The 22,219-nt window shown below is 43.1% G+C and overlaps 5 protein-coding genes across 5 annotated transcripts; 2 read left to right on the forward strand and 3 right to left on the reverse strand.

The window, feature by feature from the left end:
* Nucleotides 1–263: 263 nt before the first annotated feature.
* Nucleotides 264–8,028, reverse strand: LOC118791849. Its single transcript, XM_036549331.1, has 3 exons — nt 7,628–8,028; nt 1,878–2,157; nt 264–680 (listed from the first exon to the last, which is right to left on the reverse strand). Exons 1-3 carry the CDS (start codon nt 8,026–8,028, stop codon nt 264–266), a joined length of 1,098 nt encoding a protein of 365 aa, XP_036405224.1.
* On the reverse strand, nt 1,867–2,255 carry LOC118792675 (histone H2A-like). The gene has a single exon (XM_036550570.1). The coding sequence runs from the start codon at nt 2,253–2,255 to the stop codon at nt 1,869–1,871; it is 387 nt and encodes a 128-aa protein (XP_036406463.1). The 3' UTR covers nt 1,867–1,868.
* On the forward strand, nt 6,141–6,986 carry LOC118792677 (histone H4). Its single transcript, XM_036550572.1, has one exon. The coding sequence runs from the start codon at nt 6,156–6,158 to the stop codon at nt 6,465–6,467; it is 312 nt and encodes a 103-aa protein (XP_036406465.1). The 5' UTR covers nt 6,141–6,155; the 3' UTR covers nt 6,468–6,986.
* Nucleotides 8,029–8,905: 877 nt separating the features above from the next.
* Nucleotides 8,906–9,292, reverse strand: LOC118792676 (histone H2A-like). Its single transcript, XM_036550571.1, has one exon. The coding sequence runs from the start codon at nt 9,290–9,292 to the stop codon at nt 8,906–8,908; it is 387 nt and encodes a 128-aa protein (XP_036406464.1).
* Nucleotides 9,293–15,069: 5,777 nt separating this feature from the next.
* LOC118792161 (N-alpha-acetyltransferase 30-like) lies at nt 15,070–20,213 on the forward strand. Its single transcript, XM_036549895.1, has 4 exons — nt 15,070–16,116; nt 18,215–18,338; nt 18,926–18,981; nt 19,488–20,213. The coding sequence occupies exons 1-4, from the start codon at nt 15,235–15,237 to the stop codon at nt 19,623–19,625; spliced, it is 1,200 nt and encodes a 399-aa protein (XP_036405788.1). The 5' UTR covers nt 15,070–15,234; the 3' UTR covers nt 19,626–20,213.
* Nucleotides 20,214–22,219: the final 2,006 nt, after the last annotated feature.

Genomic DNA, 22,219 nt, shown 5'->3' on the forward strand with positions numbered 1-22,219 from the left:
TTATGGGGCGGGGGGGGGGGGAAACTGTCCATTTGTTTGAGTGCGATTATAAAATGGAAAATAAAGATCTGCATCATGTTGTATAGACTTATTACCCATGTGTGGAAAAGTATTAAACCGAAATAATTTTAGAAAATGACCATTGGTTTGATTTCCCCCCCCCCCCCCCCCCTTGAAAGGACTGGGCAGAGGCGATTTGCTTTTCCAAGACAGACTGAAGTGGCTCTTAAAAGAGCCTTTTAGTTTAGAATTATATGGTCATCTTAAGCGCGCTCTCCGCGAATGCGGCGGGCCAGCTGGATGTCCTTGGGCATGATGGTCACCCTCTTGGCATGGATAGCGCACAGGTTGGTGTCCTCGAACAGACCAACCAGATAAGCCTCGCTGGCTTCCTGCAGAGCCATGACTGCGGAACTCTGGAAACGCAGATCGGTCTTGAAGTCCTGGGCGATTTCCCTCACCAGGCGCTGGAAAGGCAGTTTGCGGATCAGCAGCTCAGTTGACTTCTGATAGCGGCGGATTTCTCTCAGAGCGACAGTACCAGGCCTGTAACGGTGAGGTTTCTTTACACCGCCTGTTGCAGGCGCGCTCTTACGAGCGGCCTTTGTGGCAAGTTGCTTCCTGGGGGCCTTGCCACCAGTAGACTTACGAGCGGTCTGCTTGGTTCTAGCCATCACGTACTAAACCCTCTGAAAATCAAGGAATACCTGAGCAGTGGTGGCACATGGTTATAAAGCATCGTAGGATAACGCTGATTGGATATTCATTTACAGAGCCCTCATTGGTCTAATACTCGTTTATTTGCTCGTGGTCATTGGATAGTTCTTTTCATCTTCGTCTCCCGCCTAAATTCAAATATTTATTGTCCCGCGTTTTATTTGAATTTTTCACAGGAATGTGCGGCCTGGGTTAAAACAATGCCTATGAAGAGCCACTTTGTGATACACTACAAATTATTCTCAACTTCCCAAAACACTTTTTTGGAATAATCGACTAAATTTTGGAAGTCTCATGGGTGAATTCGTTTTCATTTTATCGCGAACCTCAATAAAATATAAAATTAATCACTACAACATAATTTAATTAATATAAATTATATAAAAGTATAATTGCAATTATTGTAATGAATAATACGAGGCGGTTGATGTGATTAGTTCAACTTCATTAGAGTACTGTCATCGCTGTTAGTCTACTGGGTAATCCCAGTCCAATAGTGTACAAGTGATTAAATTGCGGCTATATGACTAGGTAGGGAAATAAGGAACATTTTATACTGCAATGTGACAGGTCAGCCACTGTGTAGGAAATGGTGAAATCTATTGGCCTACAAGTTAGTATTAACGAGATCAGTTTTTTATGGCCTTTTTGATAAGAAACTGAGTGAGAAAGAACATTCTTTGTTTTGGATTGTAGTAAATATTGTTAAAATGAAACTGAAAAACTCGTTCCAGAATGACGATTAACGGAATATTTGTTCCAGCTGAATCGGTTTTTAAACAAAGACTGAATTAAATCGCAGGCGAACTCTGGACAGCAAGAAAGGAATGCCACTGCCATGGAATATGCTTTTATTGTAAATATATGGTGATTTAACGTATTGTAGCTAGAAAAGTGTCAAATATGAAGTACTTGAAGATTATTAATAGAACGTTGTGTATACGATGCACATGTGCAAGATACTACATCTATGATATATACCATACGTGTTTGATATATAATGAAGTTTTTTTTCTCTTTTTTCCTCTCTTGCTTTGAGTATACGAATGTGAAAGAAAAAAAAAAAAAAGGAGTAATTCCGCACTTTTTAGTTACAATGAAGTGGCTCTTAAAAGAGCCTTTGTGTTTAGGAAGTGTAAGGCGTGCGTCGTTTACTTGGCCTTGCCAGGTTTTTCGGTCTTCTTAGGGAGCAAGACAGCTTGGATGTTGGGCAACACTCCGCCCTGAGCGATAGTGACACCGCCAAGGAGTTTGTTCAGCTCCTCGTCGTTACGCACCGCAAGCTGCAGGTGACGGGGAATGATGCGGGTTTTCTTGTTGTCCCGAGCAGCATTTCCAGCCAACTCGAGGATCTCAGCGGTAAGATACTCGAGCACGGCAGCCAGGTACACTGGAGCTCCGGCACCAACGCGCTCAGCATAGTTTCCCTTTCGTAGCAGTCTGTGAACACGACCAACAGGAAACTGAAGTCCAGCCCTGGATGAACGAGTCTTTGCCTTAGCTCTTGCTTTGCCGCCGGTCTTCCCTCTTCCACTCATCGTTAGTTAGTTTGGTTTCTTTGCTTAAATGTCGAGCAACGCTGTAAGTGCAGTAGGACAGCGAATACTGTTTTTATAGTGAAATGCCGCACATTCATTGGCTACAGTGTCGATGGTATTTTAGCCAATCAAATTGGGGAACAATTTTGTAACAGTACCCCTAGCGTTAAAAATGAGAATTGTTTTGGACCGGAAGGCCTTTCGAAAAAGAAAGCTGCCACCAAGGCCAAAAAAGGCCCATCCCCTTTTAATAAAAAGTAACAGTTTGAAGATCTCACTGGTCTGCTCTTTGAAGCAAAACATGCTGAAGAGCTGAATGTCCTTTACACTAAGCATCTAATTTTTAAATGATTCCCCTCATTTTATTAATTGGTTTCTCTTTTTGTAATTCATGAAATACTTAAAATCAATTTGCCATTGTCCAAAGGGTTGCATTCAAGAAATAGCTGGTGAGGGTTAGTCAACAATGCTGTTGAAGTATGATGTAGGCTTTGTGTGCCTTTAGGTAACATTATGTTTGAAACTTTGGATGATAAAAACCCCTAAAATCCCTCATTTAGATGTACACCTATATTAAATACACAACACCAATTCAAATTTGTATTTTAATATACTAAGAAACAGCTCAGTGCCGTACTGTAGTAACTGGAACTTGTTTATATTGCATTACAGCAGGGGTGGCCAAACCTCTCCAGGAGAGCCACTTGTCCTGCATGTTTTAGATCTCTCCCTGCTCCAACACAGCTGATTCAAATGATCAGTTTGTTATTAGGCAGCTTCAGGAGTTCATAACAATTGATCATTTGAATCAGCTGTGTTGGAGCAGGGAGAGATCTAAAACATGCAGGACAAGTGGCTCTCCTGGAGAGGTTTGGCCACCCCTGCATTACAGCAATACATTTTGCCATTTAAATAGAATAGAATGGACCATGTTATTTAAACCTGCCCAGTATTTGGTTGATAGCTAAAGGTTTAGAGTTACATATTACATTGCATGCATTTACCAGAAGCTCATATCCAGAGCAACTTCCACCACAACAGAGCATGTGTATCTATTCAAGTTAAATGGACAATGTGTCAGACCAGGCTAACACTCCCAGATCAGTGTGTGAGAGCATTCCACCATTCAAGCCCTACCACAAAATTAACTTGTGCAACCTAACTAGGCAACAGAAGCCAAATATACTGCGATACATTTGTCACTAGAACAAAACCCAAATACATCTCACACACACACGCGCAAATGTGCTATATGACTATACTACAACAGACGTGCGTTTGACTAGACATTCTTTATAATGATAAAGCTAGAGCATTTTTGCAAACTAAGGTAATTTTGGGAACATTCCAGGGAAAGGTTGTAATGAGAATTTCAATACCCGCTCTTTAGCTAAAAGAAAATCCAGATATTTAAACACCGTTAATTTGTAGCGTGTACAAATGAAACAGATTCAAACTTCTGTGGGTGACAAAGACTTGATCAGCTGTACAAATCTAGGTGTAGAAAAGCTGGCTGACTTCTCATTAACAAGCCCAAAAAGAACAAATGTTTAACTATTTAAAATACAAACAAAACTAGCCTATGCACCGACAGCAAGGACAACAATGGACACAAGGCTCTCCTTCATATTTCCTTCCCCCTCTCCCAGTCTCACAAAAAGTGAGACAGCCATAACTTGGCTCCAGCAAAATGTCCCTTGACTGGCCACACAAAAACAGGCAATGGTAGAGCCAGAATCCCCACCAACACAAGACCACCAGACATCAGGAGTCCTCCCTCCAGCTTTACAGACAGAACAACCCCCCCATACATCCAGGGAAAACTGTCCAGTCTCTCAGGGCTGCCTAGCTCTTCTAGCTTTGCCAGTTACCAAGGGATTCCCAAGCTGCTCTCTCTTCCAGGGCCCCCAGGTCAGCAAATACACAGTCCCTTTCAGGTCCTCATAGCTACCATTTCCTTGTGTTTGGTTTCTTTAGTCTTAGTCCCTTTTGTTCTTTTTTCTTGCTCATCATGGGTCACTGCTTTGTTACAGGGAGTGTGAATCCAATTGCTAACACCACTTGTAGAGAATCTGGCCAACACTTTTCTCATTAACAAGCCCAAAGGGTTAAAACAAACAATTTATTTTAAAACACAATGAACAAAACCAAGGAAATCAGCCTACGCACCAACCAGAAGGACACAATAAGCCTTCTATTGCTCCCCAGCCACACCTGTATTTAATTCATCTTCAATTAGTCAGGTGTGACTAGTTTGCCAATAGGCTGTTCCCTTACAAATCACCATCAAGTGCACACAATTAACAATGACTGACAATTAGCTCAAGGGAGAGGTGGTGAAGGCTCTCCTTCACATTAGGCCATCAGGGAAATAATTCCAAATTTTGAAGCATGGGTCATTTTGAATGATAGTGAATTGGATGATTTACACATTTTATAAACATAGCTGGGGCTCAGAATCAGATCATTTTTAAGTTTCAACATGGCTGTGAATGAACTGGAAAAAGAAAACCACAAGGCCTTTTAATATCATTAGAAGGAAATACAGAACAATTTCACACTCCTGTTAGATTTTGAGTAAAGATCCCATCACTCAAGTTCCTTCAGTCAGTTTTCTAAGGTGAAATTGCGCTGGTTTGCCCCAAAGATACCAGAACTCCCCTCTTGGTAGAAATTCCTTGCTCTCTTAAGTGAACAGAACTGGGTAACCCCAGAAATGTAATACAGCTCTGCCTATCACAGCCAGAGACAAAGCGAGTGGCCGTAGAACGTCATTATTACTCACTCTCGCAGTTATCGGATTCGGATGGACACATTACAAAATATGAACGACTTCTTGTTTATGCTTTGGTACTTTCCACAAGTTGTATGAATTGAATTATTTATCAGCACAGCCATGACTTAACTTTACTACAGCTATATGCAAATTTTAATTCCGTTACTCGCTTACTACAAAATGACGTGACGTACTCCAGTTGTCATTGGAAGGTGCTAGTCCGCCATATTATATTCAAATTCCATTGGCTGAATTCGCAGGCGGGTAGAAATGAAAACGAAAACGAAAGTCTTCCGTTAAACGAGATTTACCGCGGAATTTGAGCCTTCATGTTAATAATTTGAGTAGTACAGTCGACCACTGATGCTTCAATGAAAAATATCGACAAGCCGAAATTAATGCTGTGGTTTCGACTTTCCACTCCCATTGCTCAAAGTCGCCTGATGCCTTGTCTCATAGTTAGCTATAAGAAATATCACTTTGCTCCACAGATGCTTTATCATCTTTTGTCTGGTGTACTGCAGATGGTGAAATACTCAGTGTTGCTGAAACATTATTACTTGTGAAAATGCACAACCATAGCGCCCTAGTACTATATGAGCAAGCATTTTTTAAAGGAGAAATGTGATCCTCCGATTGGTTACGTTATCTTCATACTTACGAGAGGATCACTGTATTTCTCTGTCTTTTCCGCTATTCATCACGTACACCCATACTTAAATCCACAGATGCGTGTCTAGTAATTTTCTAATTTATGCAGTGTGAAAATAGCTATATTCTATCGAACTAAGGAACAATTCAGTGTTTCAGGAAAAAATATCTCCTCTTTAACCGTGAGACTTCGTTTTATTCACATTTTTGCTTGACTTACAATCTCTAAAACAATATTAATATTATGGCTCTTACTACCCTAGTTACCTTTCTATATGTTCGTGATACGTTTCGTTAAATTCAAGACACTTGAATCGACTTGCTACTGCGGTTGGAGGCGGGCTTATTTGGACCCGCCTAAACTGTGGTTCGGGGTTTCAATCAGGTCGTCTTTTCGTGGATATATTAACACAGTGCAGAAGGTGAAGTATACTTCTTTCTGTGATACCTTACGAAAAGAAGACTTTTAGAGAATGTCTGGACGAGGCAAAGGTGGTAAAGGGCTTGGAAAAGGAGGCGCAAAGCGTCATCGTAAAGTTCTCCGCGATAACATTCAGGGAATCACCAAGCCGGCTATTAGGCGTCTGGCTCGTCGTGGCGGTGTGAAGCGTATTTCTGGTCTCATTTACGAGGAGACTCGTGGTGTGCTGAAGGTGTTTCTGGAGAACGTCATCCGCGATGCTGTTACTTACACTGAGCACGCCAAGAGGAAGACCGTCACCGCCATGGATGTTGTCTATGCTCTGAAGCGTCAGGGCCGCACTCTGTACGGCTTTGGCGGTTAAATCTACAAAACCCGAATCTAATAAAACCCAAAGGCTCTTTTAAGAGCCGCCCACTTTACGATAAGCGCAACCTTTCATTTTGTATCTATCAAATGTGAACCTGATCGTAAGGAGGCCCAAAGCTACTTGCCTATTCTACGAAGTATTCGCTGACTGGGTGAACGGATTTAGTAAGGGAGGTGTCTCCTCCGTGTTCAAGCTAGCTTTGTTTTAATGTTTAAAAATCCTTCGCAAAACTAAATCTTTGTTCTAATAACGCTATTAACAAAAGATGTACATTATTTGGGGTTACCATTTAAATAGTCATATGGACATTATCTATTTGTTGATGTTGTGGTGCTGACTGACACCCAACACTAAGAATGAATACCGATTGTTGACCAGTGGCACTGCTGGTGCTGTTTCTCTATGCAGCTACTTCCTCACAGAAATCCCTGCCCACTCCATCTCTACTGGGCAGCCTGACCCAGCTCCTCCATGGTGATTAGTGCATCTGTGCTAGCCTCCTCAATTACTTTAACAGGCTCTAAAATAAACCTTCATTTTCTTTATATCTGTGTCAGTTTTTCTGTTCTTTTATCTTTCTTGATTTTTTAGATATGTGCATCTCCTCGTGTAAATAAAATTCATTTGGGGGAAACACAATACACAAAATAATTTCAAGACAGCTGACTGAGCTCAAATGGCCATTTCCAGATTTTTTTGTCTGAGGCTGGATAGTATCCACGCTTTTCAAGTTGGTTCTGATTAGTTGAGTTGCAACAACCGCCACCAGCTCTGATTGTTACAATACCGATAGAACGTAGCGTTGTTTCACAGTGTTATTGTACATTTCAAATACGCTACACGTCACTCATTTCAATGTATGAGGTTGGAGAACTCTTGGCATTCCCACTAGAGATCACAAGTCTACGTAATGTTTTACATTGCTGCTCATTAGGAAGTTAATACTGGCATCAAGTATGTTGTCATGAAACGTCATAGAAATCGCAGTTGCAATCGCGTTGATTTCGCAAGACATGAACCAAACCACGGGCATCAGCTGATTTGAAACAGAAAATGATCTGAAAAGATTTGCCTTTTTAGAATTAGTGGGGTGGCTCTTAAAAGAGCCTTTTGGAGTTTCGTTCAGACCGAATGCTTCTACATCTTAAGCGCGCTCTCCGCGAATGCGGCGGGCCAGCTGGATGTCTTTGGGCATGATGGTCACCCTCTTGGCGTGGATGGCGCACAGGTTGGTGTCCTCGAACAGACCAACCAGATAAGCCTCGCTGGCTTCCTGCAGAGCCATGACTGCGGAACTCTGGAAACGCAGATCGGTCTTGAAGTCCTGGGCGATTTCCCTCACCAGGCGCTGGAAGGGCAGTTTGCGGATCAGCAGCTCAGTTGACTTCTGATAGCGGCGGATTTCTCTCAGAGCGACAGTACCAGGCCTGTAACGGTGAGGTTTCTTTACACCGCCTGTTGCAGGCGCGCTCTTACGAGCGGCCTTCGTGGCAAGTTGCTTCCTGGGGGCCTTGCCACCAGTAGACTTACGAGCGGTCTGCTTGGTTCTAGCCATTGTGATATAGTAGCTCTTTCAAAACAGAAGAATGTCTTGACTCTGGTTAACGGAGCCTTATAAAGCGTAGCAGCCAGCATTTGATTGGATGAAGTTTTAAGGAGCCCGCCCCTGTGACACCTTTCCCAGTGGCCATTGGGTCGCTTCTTCAACTTCTCGGCGCCTAAGATTCAAACACATCTCCCGCCCGATTTTCATTCTAATGGTTCGCGGGCAAATCCTTCTAAAGCAAAAACAATATTCTCTTTGTGAAGATTCAAGACCGTATGAACATCTCACAACATAGGTTCTATAGTGAGAAGTCAATGTCATCATATTGCAATCCATTATGCAATTTATCATTTTGAAAGCTAAAAAAAACTGTTGTACTCCTTAACGATACGCTTTATCTCACGCTCGCTGTGCAATAGCTGTCTGAAAAAAATTGTTGTACGGACCCACAGCCTGCACTCCTGTACACTATAACTTATTGTGCAGTAGCTGTTCATATTTATTTTATACCTCATTCATACCATTCCTATGCCATTCTTTGCACGTGCCCTGCACTACTCTTGTTTGTTGTCACTTTGTAAATCATTGTTTGAACGCTCAAGAGACACTGGAACCTGAGTCAAATTCCTTGATTGTGTAAAATCATAATTGGCCAATAAAGACCGATTCTGATTCTATTGTATACAAACTCTGGGGATTGTAGTAGCATATTTTGTGTAGTTTACAGCTTTTTAATGTTGATGCGTTGGTTACAATGTTGTCATATACCGTAAGGGGAAAGAGGCACGATGTGGATACCTCATACTTAAGTTTTGTGCTTTCTGAGAAAAGTGAGTGGCTCTTAAAAGAGCCTTTGTGTTCGTAATCGCCCAAAAGCCTGTGATGCTTACTTGGCTTTAACGGCTTTCTCAGTCTTCTTGGGTAGCAGCACAGCCTGGATGTTAGGCAGAACTCCGCCCTGTGCGATAGTGACACCACCAAGGAGTTTGTTCAACTCCTCGTCGTTACGCACCGCAAGCTGCAGGTGACGGGGAATGATGCGGGTTTTCTTGTTGTCCCGAGCAGCATTTCCAGCCAACTCGAGGATCTCAGCGGTGAGATACTCGAGCACGGCAGCCAGGTACACTGGAGCTCCGGCACCAACGCGCTCGGCATAGTTTCCTTTACGTAGTAGTCTGTGAACACGACCAACCGGGAACTGGAGTCCAGCTCTGGACGAACGAGTTTTAGCCTTAGCTTTGGCTTTACCACTGGTCTTCCCTCTTCCACTCATTTTAGTTTTGCTCAGGTTCTCAGTGTAAGTCTCACACAATGACGAAACTTGAGAGAGTACGTTCTTTATAATAACATGCCGCAGTGTATTGGTTGCGACTTCGATGAGACTTTATCCAATCAAACTCAGGAACATGTTTGCGTCATCCTTTTCAGCTTCCTCAGATCGAATCACCAGCGTCAAGCCAGCAACAATAAAGACTACTTCCGAGTACGTCAAAATAAAAGTACTTACTTCAACGTGAAATAGAATACATTCTTCGCTTCAAATAATACTTTTGACTTGAACTGAGCTATAACAACATCAACAATGCCTGCAATATACAACTATAAATTTGAGACAATGAACTTTTTAAAACTTTTTACATGGATTATTGGGTAAAATACACTATTGTGTGCACGGTAGGCTACATCTAGTGTGGGCTGCAGAGAAAAAAAGATGTGTATTAATGAAAGGGCGTTCCAGTGTAACTAGAGCATTCCCCTCTAACCGAAACAAATGAGTATGATCTGAAAACGTTTTCTTACCAAGAGTAGCTGTATTGGCAAAACTGTGGACATACATTGTGGCATATACATATTTGGGTATAAAGGGAATGTGCGTTTATGAAAGAGGGCCCAATATAGTCAGAGGAATCCCCTCTAAACAAAGTAGCTTGAAATACCACCAACACTTCTCCAGACGATCGCTTTCGGTTAGAACTCACATCCGTCTACTGTCGCCGGTCTCTCAACAAAGTATTTAGTCCACCAATTCAAAAAGAAAAATTGGGTCACGGTCAGCTGGGACGAGGTGTGCGTAGTTTCTGATGCGTATATCTCTTGAAGCTGGAGATAGACAGTAGCGAACGTTGGATGAATGCATTACACCTTGAGAAACCGTAGCCTACGTTCATTCCAACAGCCTGGTGGCTGATAAATATCCTAAAGACGTTCCACGAAATCTATTAAATTTAACTTGCTCTCATCGTGAGCGCAGCCACAACACACTCCCAAGTTTAATGATGAGTGATTAGCAAGAATCTGAAGCAGTTCATGAACTAAAATGTGCCTTTTCAATGTTTTTGCGGAACGTTAAAATGTCGGCATCAAGTATATGCATAGAAAACCACTCCAGCCTATTTGGTTTAAAGTTTTCTCACATTACTTTTCGGGTAGATAACTGCAATAAAACAGAGGGAAAATACTGAAGTTCGAGTTCAGTAAGTGAAATTGTTCATTTACAGCCTCTGGAAGAATTTTACTATGACATCTCTGTACTGTTGTACTCCACACAGAGACTGGCTGAAGAAGGCTTTAAAGTTTTGTGGTTTATGTTAGGGATCAGCTGGTTAGTAGTTCAGACTCTAGACCAATTGGCTAGCTAACCAGTTGTTCAGACTCCACTGATTCTCAATCCTGCTCCTGGGGCCCCCTGCTCCGCACGTTTTCTATCTTTCCCTGCTCTTCCTACCTGGCTGAACTCAGTGGCACTTTTGATTAGCCGAGTACACCTGATTTAATCAAGAGCAAGAACACCAATTTCAATCAGATGTGTTTGGAGCAAGGACAGATAGAAGATATGCAGGACAGGGGGGCTCCAGGAGTAATTCTACCGCCGACTCCAAATGGTTGTGGGACACTGATGACAACCCCCAGCGCTATTTGGAACGACACCGTGACAAGTAGGCTACAGAGAGAACAGGTTATGGTCATCGTGACATTGCATTGAGATCATTTACGCCCCTTCCTGTTTATGCCTTCCTCGATCCTCGAGTTGACCGGCTTAAATCCCATGTCATCGCTGCCTGTGTTCCTTTAAGACCACACCGTGTCGTGCAGGACATGTGGTGATTTGCTCTTCAAGAACACTACACGGAATGGGACGATATTTGAGGTTAGCCGTGTCTACACACATGGCGGATGAGCTCAGGTTATGGTAGCCAAATTAATCACATTGGTCGAGTTATTTTTTACAAGCATGGGCGTCCACACGTTGTACACTAGAGGCTATATGTAATCCTTTAAAGAAAGTAAAAGTTAATTTTTGAGAACTTTGTGTGGCCATTAAATGCAGCAATATACAACATTCCGCAGTAGGATTTCAACTGTTTAAATTCAAGTAGCCTAACTACAAATTTGATTATATGCACAATGGCCAAAGTGGCGCACTCTTTATATCACCTTTTCGGGCGAAACATTAAGAACTGTCGTGTCTCAGTTTTGCATTCTAATATAGAACAAAAATATATCTTTTAAATGTTTTAACAAAAATCTAAAATGAAAATTAAAAGGAGCAAAACTTACAAAATAAAAAAATAATAATAAAAAATGAAACCAGCCTGACCGCAAAATCAAACTCATCAGACAAAATGAGATCCCCCGACTGGCATGCCTATACGAAACAGGCTCTCGATTACGTAGGTACAGCTCATTAACCAATGGCGGCCTTCATTCAATCAAACACACCTACACACAATTAGACAATGACATTTAACAATTCTACAATTAACCTGTTTGGATGCAATTTGTAGGAATGAGCTCAGATACTGTATTTTAAGAGTGGCAACTGTGACGCAATTAAAATAAACAATCAATAGTTTTAGGGGGAAGATAACGTTCTCTTTCACACCCCCTCTTGTCCTGAAAGAGTTTTTAGTTACAATATAAGGCAACTATTCCTGAAAAAAAAAACTGTGTACATAGCCGGAATGTTGTGCCACGAGTCAATAAAAGCAGTGAACAGGCAGACAGGATTGAATACTGCAGACCCTGCTCAACAAGCTCCATATAAGGCTATCAAGCTATCCAAGTCTATGTCTACAATCGCTGATAGATATTTAGCTACACGTGTTAACATCGTCAAAAACTGAAATAGTTCATTTAAGTGAGGTAAAGATTTTAATCGCGGAAGCTAGTAAGAATAGTTTTAGTCTTGTACATAATTTATTTTGCATAATTTCTACTATATTAACTAAAAAGATATGTTGTTATTCCTAGCTAGCTACAATTGTATGTCACAACTCAGTTTAATCTCAATTTAATTCAGGCCGTTTCTAAATTGGAAAAGTTTTACAGTGAAACGTGGACCGTAAAGGGAGGAGATAAGTAAATAAACTAAAAACTTCCTCTGATGAAGCCTGACCGCCCCCTGCCCGCATTAGCTTGGTAGTAACAGAGGTGTGCCACTTTTCACAGAAGCACTTAAGTGAGGATTACACGCGTGTTTCAATTTGAATTGGGCCCGAACATTCATTCATTGACCACATCTAAAAGAAGGAGACAAAGTAATGGAAACCCTAAATGAAAAGGGATTCGTATTTTGAAGAAAATAAATCACAATTTCCGCAAGATTGCGCAAATTAACTTGTGGTAGGGCTAAAATTGTGTTATGCCCACACTCAATGGTCTGGGAGTGTTGTTAGCCTGGTCTGACACTGTTGCTCGTTTAAGTTAAATGGATGCACTTATGTTCTGTTTTGCTGGAAGTCGCTGTGGATAAGAGCCTCTGCTAAACGCATGTAATGTAATTAAAAACGAGTCTACACGTGTTTAATGTCAATGCTAATTACAAATATGTTTCTGCTAGGAAAGAAAACGTGAGTTTTCTAAAGCAACATGTGAGATCTAACAGATTTTAAAAGTCCGATAGTTGGTGCCTGAATTGCAGGTACGTCAGTCACACAATTTTTTTTTTTTTAAGATTTTTTTTTAAGTGGAACAGTGTCAAAATCATGACAACATACAAGGAAAAATTGCATTGCATCAGGAAAGAGGAACAGTGATTGCAAGTTGAAGCTTATTGACAGGGTAGATTGACACTTAATAGTAAAAACCACAAACAATGGGCTCAAGTATAACCACAGATTGATATTAATTTAGAGTATTTACTACTGATATTTTTTGTCAGACCACCGTTCATAAACCACTTGTAAATTGATGCACAATAATGAATAAAATGGTGTACTGAGCAAAACATCTGGACTTACTAGCAGCAGAAGAAAGTATTATTGAGTCTGCCTCTATTCCATAGGAGGTGAGTGAAGAGGGCCTGTGGCCACCTCAACTGCTCCCTCTGAGTAAGCAAAGGGGGGCAGTGAGGATGGCTTCACAGTTAAGGGCCTAAACCGAGGACCCATAAGGCCTTGCATTATAAGCAGACATTGCTTAAACCATTCATCTCCAGCCAGAGGTTGAAACATGTGGATAAATTGAATAATTTATCATCCAAAAAAAATAATTACTGTAGCAACTGTCTTTGGTCCATCCTTTGCATCTTCTCTAAGTCGCAAATAGAAAAACTTTTTCATCCTCATTTGTGTCAGCAGTTCGTGAAAAGCTGACCCTCTATAAATCACAGCGAGCTTGCTTTGCATGTGGTAGTACAATTGCCAGTTTCTGCATACATGTGGAAATAGTCAGAGTCATTCTCTTTATTGAGTGGAAGCAAAAAAAATATATGATTTTGCATTCCACGAAAATGGGTAGTTGTTCACAACCCAAACCCTCAATGTATCTGTCATGTATAATAGCACATTCTTTAGAAATGCAAACAAATGCATCAATAAATTTAAACATCAACCAGGAATACAGAATATTTATGATTGATTTGTGGGGGGAAAAGCTGACTAGAATATTTGTTGTAACATCTTATCTTGCAATACCATATAAAAAGTTGTGTAAAACAAAAATGGAAAGGTGTTTGCAACAGGAGCACAATTTATATATATCGGAATCCACATTTTTGCTCACTTGCCCTCAGCACTTACTCTCAGCATGTCACTGAGTTGAGGGTGCCCAATCTATAGAAAGTTACTTTGACTTGCTCTTGGTTGCTCTTTTCCACCAAGGCTGTGTCCCAATGCAAGGATAAGCCCGTGTCCGCTGACATCTTCTTCCCACCACCAGAATGAAGCTAATTTGTTCCACTGCTGTGGGCTTGCAGTCATTGTCAGGTGAAAACGTTTCCAGTGTGGAACCCAACCTATAGGGCTCAGTCTGGACTAAAGAGAGCAGCCTTTTTGACTGAACTCCTTTGCATTCACAAAATCTCTAACATTGTACTTGGCCTAAACCTTTCCCTCAGAGCATGTGCAATTTTTGCAAACTGATTGTTAAATATATTTATTTCCAATGGAAGTAATTGTTTCTCATTTCTTCACTTCCTTGCTTTACCATCCCCTCTGATGTATTACAGTCTGTTATATATAATACGCTGTTATACATTTTTTGCTTTTTGATATTTTTATAAATTCTCAAACCACAATGTATGCCTGAATGGTTTGTATTTTTTAAATGTTAATTAGTGAAGAAATACATTTTTACATGAAAATATACATTTTGAATTTCCATTCCACTGGCAGCAATTAAATACTTGTTTTGTATATGTCTTATTTTTATATCAATCTTGCTTGCTTGCTTAATATGTTCTATGCCTTGGGTCTTTGTGGATGGGGAATGTGGTGGATAAGCTGTTCTACATTCATTGCATTACATTATTGCCATTTAGCAGATGTGACTATAATTTTCCATATTATCCATTTATACAGCTGGTATAAAGCTGGCTGTCGGTTAAGTACAGCAGCAGTGGCCCAGGAGGGAATTGAACCAGCTCATGCTATTATTATTATTATTTTTTAATAAAAACAACACTGTTCATTTCAAACTGGCAAAAGGAAACTGACGAGAACACGACTGACCTCTATCAGAGATCGAATGGAAAATCCCCACATGACTGTCGTAATCTACAGCTCCACTGACGTTCGCTGTGTACGAAGTGCTTTACGGCAGCAAGGAACTGAGAAACGGGGAACGAATAAGCGATACCCCGGCCAGAAGAGGAAATATCAGACGATTTTAACGTTATTTCTGTAGAGAAGTGCCGATTCGTTCAGAGAACCACCTCTGGAAGGATCTTTTGTTCCTGATTTGTTTTAGTCACTATTTTCCGCTGAATGAGGTGGGATGGCTGAAGTGCCACCTGGGCCTAGTAGCGCATTGTCTGCGTCCCCGGCTGAAATTATTCCCTTCCCCGGGGGTGGATGCGTCGTACCCGGTGAATGCGATGAAAGGGACTTCAGGCGAGCAGATGCAGTGATCACTGGAGCAGGGCAACAGCAAGTAACTGAAGGGAAACGGGCAAACAAAGCGATCCAGAAACATTTGTTCTCCCATTCATCAGGTTCCCAAACGCAGCCGCGACAACAGCAACTCAACGGCTTGCTCAGCGACGCTGAAGACGGCGTCCCGCTCACCCACCCGGCTCACCGACCCACGGACAGCCAGAGAGAGCCCGGGGAGCACTGTGACGGTACCGGTGAGGACGGAGATGATGGCGATGCCACAGAGAACAACAGCCTAAGCGACAACAATCGTAGCGACTGCCGACAGGAACACGACCCCTGTTCAAAAAAGAACCACTCTCATGCTAGCAACAACTTTATAAACAGCGTGCTAAACGTGTCCAGGACTGAGGCGAGCCCTAGTCAGCACCTCGCTGGAGACGAGGGTGCTAGGACAGACTACCACGCCAGGACTGAGCCCCGGCCTTTCCCCGGGGATCCACCGGACGGGGAGGCCGAGGAGGATGGGGAAAGCGCTGGGATGCAGCGGGCTGGAGCTGGGCCCGACATTTCACATGTACCGGTATCGGAAATGGAGAGGCTACATCTGAATTCCTTACCGGATAGAGGAGATGGGGAAGAGGAGGCCATCCACTATGTGCGTTATGAATCCGAATTGCAGATGCCGGACATCATGAGGCTGATAACCAAGGATTTGTCGGAGCCGTATTCCATTTACACGTATAGGTACTTCATCCACAACTGGCCCCAGTTGTGCTTTCTGGTATGTACAGCACGTCTGGCAAGGATTCCGTGTTGTTTTGTCTGGCACAAATGTACACCCTGTATAAATGAGAGAGGTGGATTTTACAGCTAGATGCAGAGTTCTGTGGATTTGTCAGTGTAAAGTGAGACGTTTATTGCGGTATGCCACCTAACTACCTGTTAACACTGCGAGTTTATAATGTGTGTGTTTATCAAGACACGCTTTCGGACATTATTATTTTTATTATTGTTAACGTGAGTGGGTGTTTGGAAGACCTCTGTTCTCTTTTAATCGTTGGTCACAGACGCAACGATTTCTTCTGTGTGTGTGTGTGTGTGTGTGTGTGTGTGTGGTTAATGTCCATATATGGTACGGAGTAGATTGTCTTGCTTAATAGCTGTATGCAACAGTGACAGTTCCCACTGCACATTCATCGTTTATCACTAATCCTCCACAAGCACGTGTTGCGCGCAGAGCCATGATATTTAGCATCGTTAGACAGAAACTCATGAACCTTTTATGGGCAATGTCTTAAAGTACGACCTTGGGCATAGTAGTAAGATTCAGCTGTGTCCAAAACAGGATGTGTGAAGAACTCTGCAGTCCGTGGTTAGTGTGGCAAGTGTATGGAATGTATACTGTAATTTGTCCTGTCACAATCTTCCTGACCTGCTGGCCCAAAGATGCCCACATATCACAGGAGCACCTGCTTTTGTGTATTCAGAAAGTCTCTACACTGAACTTTTTCTCAAAAAAGAACGAGGCTAAATGTTTAAATGTTTTGGCTTGTTGCCTTCATAAGTGAAACTTTGTGATTTGGTTCGCAACACCTATTTCTGACATGTCACCACATATAATTTTGAATTGGAGAAGTGCCCTTACTGGGGTGACACATTTTATTTTCTTTATACTGCGCTGTTATGTAAAACATGCTTTACAACGCAGCAGCATCCATATATACAAAAATACATATATACTTCTTATTGTTAGTAGTGTTTCAGTCTTACATCACATGTTTACTAGAAAAAGTTTGAATGTGTTACTAATTTAGTTACTAAAATTGTCCTGATCTACCTCTGTTTTTAGCCTATAGGCTGAAATGAGAGTGCCAGCCACTTCTGTGGAAAGGGTGTCTGTTTTTTTCCGGTATGCTGCCATGGCAATGGGATCTATATATAATTAGGTCCCAGTGAGTGATATCAGGGTGGGGGTTGTGGTGAGGGGGGGGGGGGTCACCATAGGACAGAAAGGACAGCCTCTGCCCCTTGCAACTGTCCCCAGTGTCCTGTGGGGGGGCTGCTTGTGTCGTGTTCAACTACGTGTTGAGTTACAGTGGTCCCGCCACTCAGCTAATGAACACCTGCCCACCTGCTGCCATCTCCTCTTTGGAGCGCCTCATCAAGGGGTTCTGGAGGGGAGGGGCATACACCCCCAGCCCTGCAGGGGTCACAGGTATTCTACCAGAGGGCCAAGGTGTCTGCTGGGTCCCCTCACAGACAGGTACTCAAAGGCTTTGCCCAGCAAAGATGTCTTAACCAAAACCATTTTAGCTCCTCATCCTTGAACATTAGCAGCCTAAAGAGAGATTCAGCATTGGGTCCATCAGTGTATCTACATTTTACATTTATTTCTTCATGGTCATTTAGCAGATGCTCTTATCCAGCGCAAGTACAAAGTGCATCTAATAAAGTTGCATGAACAGTTGTAGAAGCAGGACACTAGCAGCCAACACGCATCAGTAGCAAATTTAGTCCTAAGATCACAAGTGCATACTTGGTTCACTGTGTGAGAGCAGCGCAGTCCCTACAGTGGGATCACTCCATTCCAAACAGAAACCTACCATATACCCGATAGTGGACTGGCCCTGTATAAAGTAACAAAAGCGGCGACATTGATACTAATCAGTCTATGTGTAGCTGCTGTTAATGAAGTCACATGGATACATCTGAGAAAAAAACTGATATTTGGTCATATATTAGGCTAAGTCATCAACTCATAATGTTCAGGAGCCCCTGTCTGCAGTAACGCGGGGAGACATTGAGAGTTTCAGCCCTCGAGGAGCACCTGAGGCTGGAGCTCCTCCCTCTGCTCACCAGCTCCTGTGCTCCCCCTGCAGGCCATGGTGCGGCAGGAGTGTGTGGGCGCCATCGTGTGTAAGCTGGACATGCACAAGAAGATGTTTCGCCGTGGTTACATCGCCATGCTTGCCGTTGACTCCAAGTACCGCAGGAAAAGCATCGGTAAGAGTCCCCCATCCCCATAGTCTAGCACATTATTTTGGCCAGTTAGCTGTTAATTGTTTATCTAGCTAGGTGCCTTTAATAGGTTGGTGCATATTTGCCTCTGTAGCTAGCAGGCTATTTCAGTCAGCTTCTCTTTTTAGAGAAAATATGTAACATTGTGATTGTTTGGTGACTTAGTGTATGTCATACATCATACATTTGGTGTATAACAATGACAGAAAACATGATACATGTATTGCTCTTGGCATTTACGAGAGCAAGTGTCCACCATGTTTTCAGTGTTTCAGTTTGAGCAGTGTCTGCCTATAATGTCAAGACACAGGGGTTGTCGGCTTCGCCCCCTTACTGCAGGCACTACTGTAGGCTCATTCAGAAGGGGCAAGAGTCCACTTTCAGATTAACAGATTCACCTCCTATAGAACCTGGGTGGACTCAGTATGGTGAGGGGATTTAACCAAAGAAGGGAGTGGATTGTAGCCCGTGTAGCATCCCTGTGTTTATGCCTGCTATATGGCGTGCTCTGTGAATGTGTCCCCACTGCACCCCCTGCCTCCCTCACATTGGTTCCCGTCCATGTGTTTCAGGCACTAATCTGGTAAAGAAGGCCATCTACGCCATGGTGGAAGGTGACTGCGATGAGGTAAGGCTTTCAATGAGGTTACTTTTACAAGATGAGATTGATCCCATGTTATCATGTTGCCATGTTACCACTCTGTCCTTATCTATGGGAAAGGCAGCAATGCCAGCCATATCTTCATCAGGGCTACGAGCATTAAGCAGGAGGAGGAGAGAAGGCAGGATAGAGTGTGAGAAAGGAAAACAAATTAATGAAGCAGGAATATGCACACCTTTTAGGAAAAACTATGATATTTTAAAGTTAGTTGGTGCCTGACTGATGGCTGATCGTATATGATTACATTATATTCTTTCCCTAGTTTATTATCTAATGGCTAAGTAATGTTGCATCTTAATTGTTTGTGTCAGATGCTTTGCATTATTCTATCAGCATTTTGATCAGATCCGTGATCTCCACAGTATGTGGATTGGCTAATGCAATGGTGCAGAGTATATGGGATGGGCCATCCACATGATTTCATTATCAGTGAGACTCCTCCTCCTCCCCCCACCCCCACCCCCCACTCACAGGTGGTGCTGGAAACGGAGATCACTAACAAGTCGGCCCTGAAGCTGTACGAAAACCTGGGCTTTGTGAGGGACAAGCGGCTCTTCCGATACTATCTGAACGGGGTGGATGCGCTGAGACTCAAACTGTGGCTCCGCTAGCCGCCCCTGTCCCCCCAAGACCCCCTCCCCACCACACCCCACCCTTCCTCTCACGCTCTGCGCGGGACACAGGATCAAGGAACCTGCTTCCTCTCAACGAGCAGCCAAATGGCAAAACATCAGATTGACAAACATCGGGTGGATACGAGTTTTAAAAAAACAGAGTTTAAGAGAAGCGGGCTGAATTGGGCTGCGGGGGTGAGGTTCCCTTTGTCAGGACCTCGTTTTGGGAAGGGAGGTGTGGCGGGCAGCCCCGGATGAGGTTGCAGTCTCTCTGCGCTGGTCGTTTTGGTGGAGGGGGTGGAGGGGTCTCATGTGATGGGACAGTGCCAGCTGCTTGTCCTCATATCAGGCCAGGGGACATCAAAAACAAAATGGCTTCCTCTTGACTGTTTTTTTTTTGTTTTGTTTTGTTTTAAATAAAAGAGGAAGCTGTGTAGAATGCAAAGCAGGTTTAAGAAAAGAAAAAGATGCCCACCATTATTTTTGGAATTTATTTTTATTCTATTCCTCCTTTTATCGCATGGCTGGTGTGTATTGGGAATGTTTGTGTGCAACCGTGGGTGCGTGTGTGTGTGTGTGTGTGTATGCGAGCGTGTGCAGTGTAAGAGCTGAAGTGAGTGTGTGTGGGTGTGTGTGCGCGTGCTGAGTGTTGGTGCTTGAGTCTGTGTTTGTGTGTTTGTGTGTGGAGTGTGTGCGTGTGCCTGTGTGTGCGCACGTGCGCAGATATTTGGTTTTGTGTGCTGGGCAGACACTCAGGAGTGGCACTCAGTCCTGCATGTTGCCCTCACAGTGAGAGTAAACTAATGCATACGAGCAAGAAAAGAGAGATCATTCACAGCTATGTATTTATTTAATGCACATTCAGACCTCTGCGAGAGGCCTCACACATGCGTATCTTTATTCCCTAATCAACTGCCAGCCCCCAATTAGCAAAAAACCTGACCCAGAATACAAGAAAGAAGCTAGTTTGTGTTTTTATTAATTATCTTGCCCTTATTTGACAGTGTTGAGCTGATGTAATTGGGGGGGGGGGGGCATTCACTGTGTTCATGGGTTGTTTTTATTTTTTGGACTATGGAGCTTTGAGTTGAATTGCACATGCCACTGGATGAGAGAAGCCAAGTTTAATTTCAGTCTGGTTGCCGGGTCTTCCTCTCGGACGCGCACGACCCTTGACCCCACCTCCCCCCGGTGAGCTTTTGCACTATGGCATCACCGCAGGTGGTCATCCACGGATGAAGGAAGCAGGAAGGTGAGCGTTGGTGGCGCGGGTCTGAAACGTGTCTGTTCTCCGGATAGTGGAGGCGCTGACTGGAGTTCCACTCTGCATCCGGACAGAAGCCAGGTTCCAGCTCCAGCACCTGCACTCACTGACAGGTCAGCCCCGGCCCTCTGGGAAGCCCTTGTCTGACTGTCTCTGTGACTGCAGGGCAGATTGACAGGGGCAGACATTACCTCCCAAACCCTCCTCCCCGCTGGACAGACCCGCCACCGTGAGCCTCCTGTTCTACTTCTTTCCCGCCAAAACGTTGCAAAGTCAGAAGATTCCAGCCTGATGAAGTTTTACATGTTTAAAACCACCAAAAAAACCCAAGGAGGCAAACTGTTGTCTTTTTTATTGCGTTTCATCCAGGCAAATAAAAGAAATATTATGCACTTATGACTTTTTGAATTTTTGGAGGTTTTTCTTTATTGAGAGACTATCCTGATGTGTTTGTTGCTCTGTGTGTGTGTGTGTGTGTGTGTGAATGCATGCACTGGATTTAGGACCCCGTTTTCATCAAGCCACATTCTTGCTTCTTGACTTTCTCCTAAATAGCGGCATATTAACAGTGAGTCCTTCTCTCCGTAGCAGCAGCATACACAGTGGTTTACTTACCACTCCTCTGCCCAAATTATTGATTGGCTAATTTAGCAAAGGAGATCTTCTGAGTGGACAAGCATATCTCTGACTAGACCAGTTGGTTCAGGGTCAGTTTATTAAGTGCTAATCTTTTTACAGGTAACAATTATTTAAAAAGAAGAAACAAAATCTGCTCCTGGGTCACTGGCAAATTTGTAAAACACACTGTGATCCCAGCCGTAACTAGGCAGGCAGCCTGTGGAGCTGAGACAGGTGGACATAAACCAGCTCTGCAGTCAGTGCTGAAGCCTCGTGCTGATCAGGAAGCGGTGGGCCTCTCCTTCCTGTCAGCTGACAGGGGCCCCTTGGGTGGAGTGGGGCTGTCATGTGAGGCCCCATCTTTGTACTACAGTCTCATGAGAGAGGGAGGGACAAACAGCAGCATCACAGTGTCCTGTTTCTTCTGCCAGGCACGCACACGTGTGTGTGTATCTGTGTCTGTGTGTGCACATATGACTGTGTTTGTGTCTGGAAAGGCACTGAGATCAAATAAACAACATTTTGTCTTTGTTTAGATTTCAGTTGGTTGCCCTCCTGCACTATGTTGATGCATCAGTTTCTGCGTAGAGAGAGCATTTAGTGCCTTTTTCATCTTTTGGAGGGAGTTGGCAGTGGAGAGAAGTTATTCACATTTTTCTGTTTTCCTCTTATTTATATTCTTTAATTCAGTGTCTAGGTTACAGGAATT

Source organism: Megalops cyprinoides, chromosome 17, assembly GCF_013368585.1.
Source record: "Megalops cyprinoides isolate fMegCyp1 chromosome 17, fMegCyp1.pri, whole genome shotgun sequence".
NCBI lineage: Eukaryota > Metazoa > Chordata > Actinopteri > Elopiformes > Megalopidae > Megalops > Megalops cyprinoides.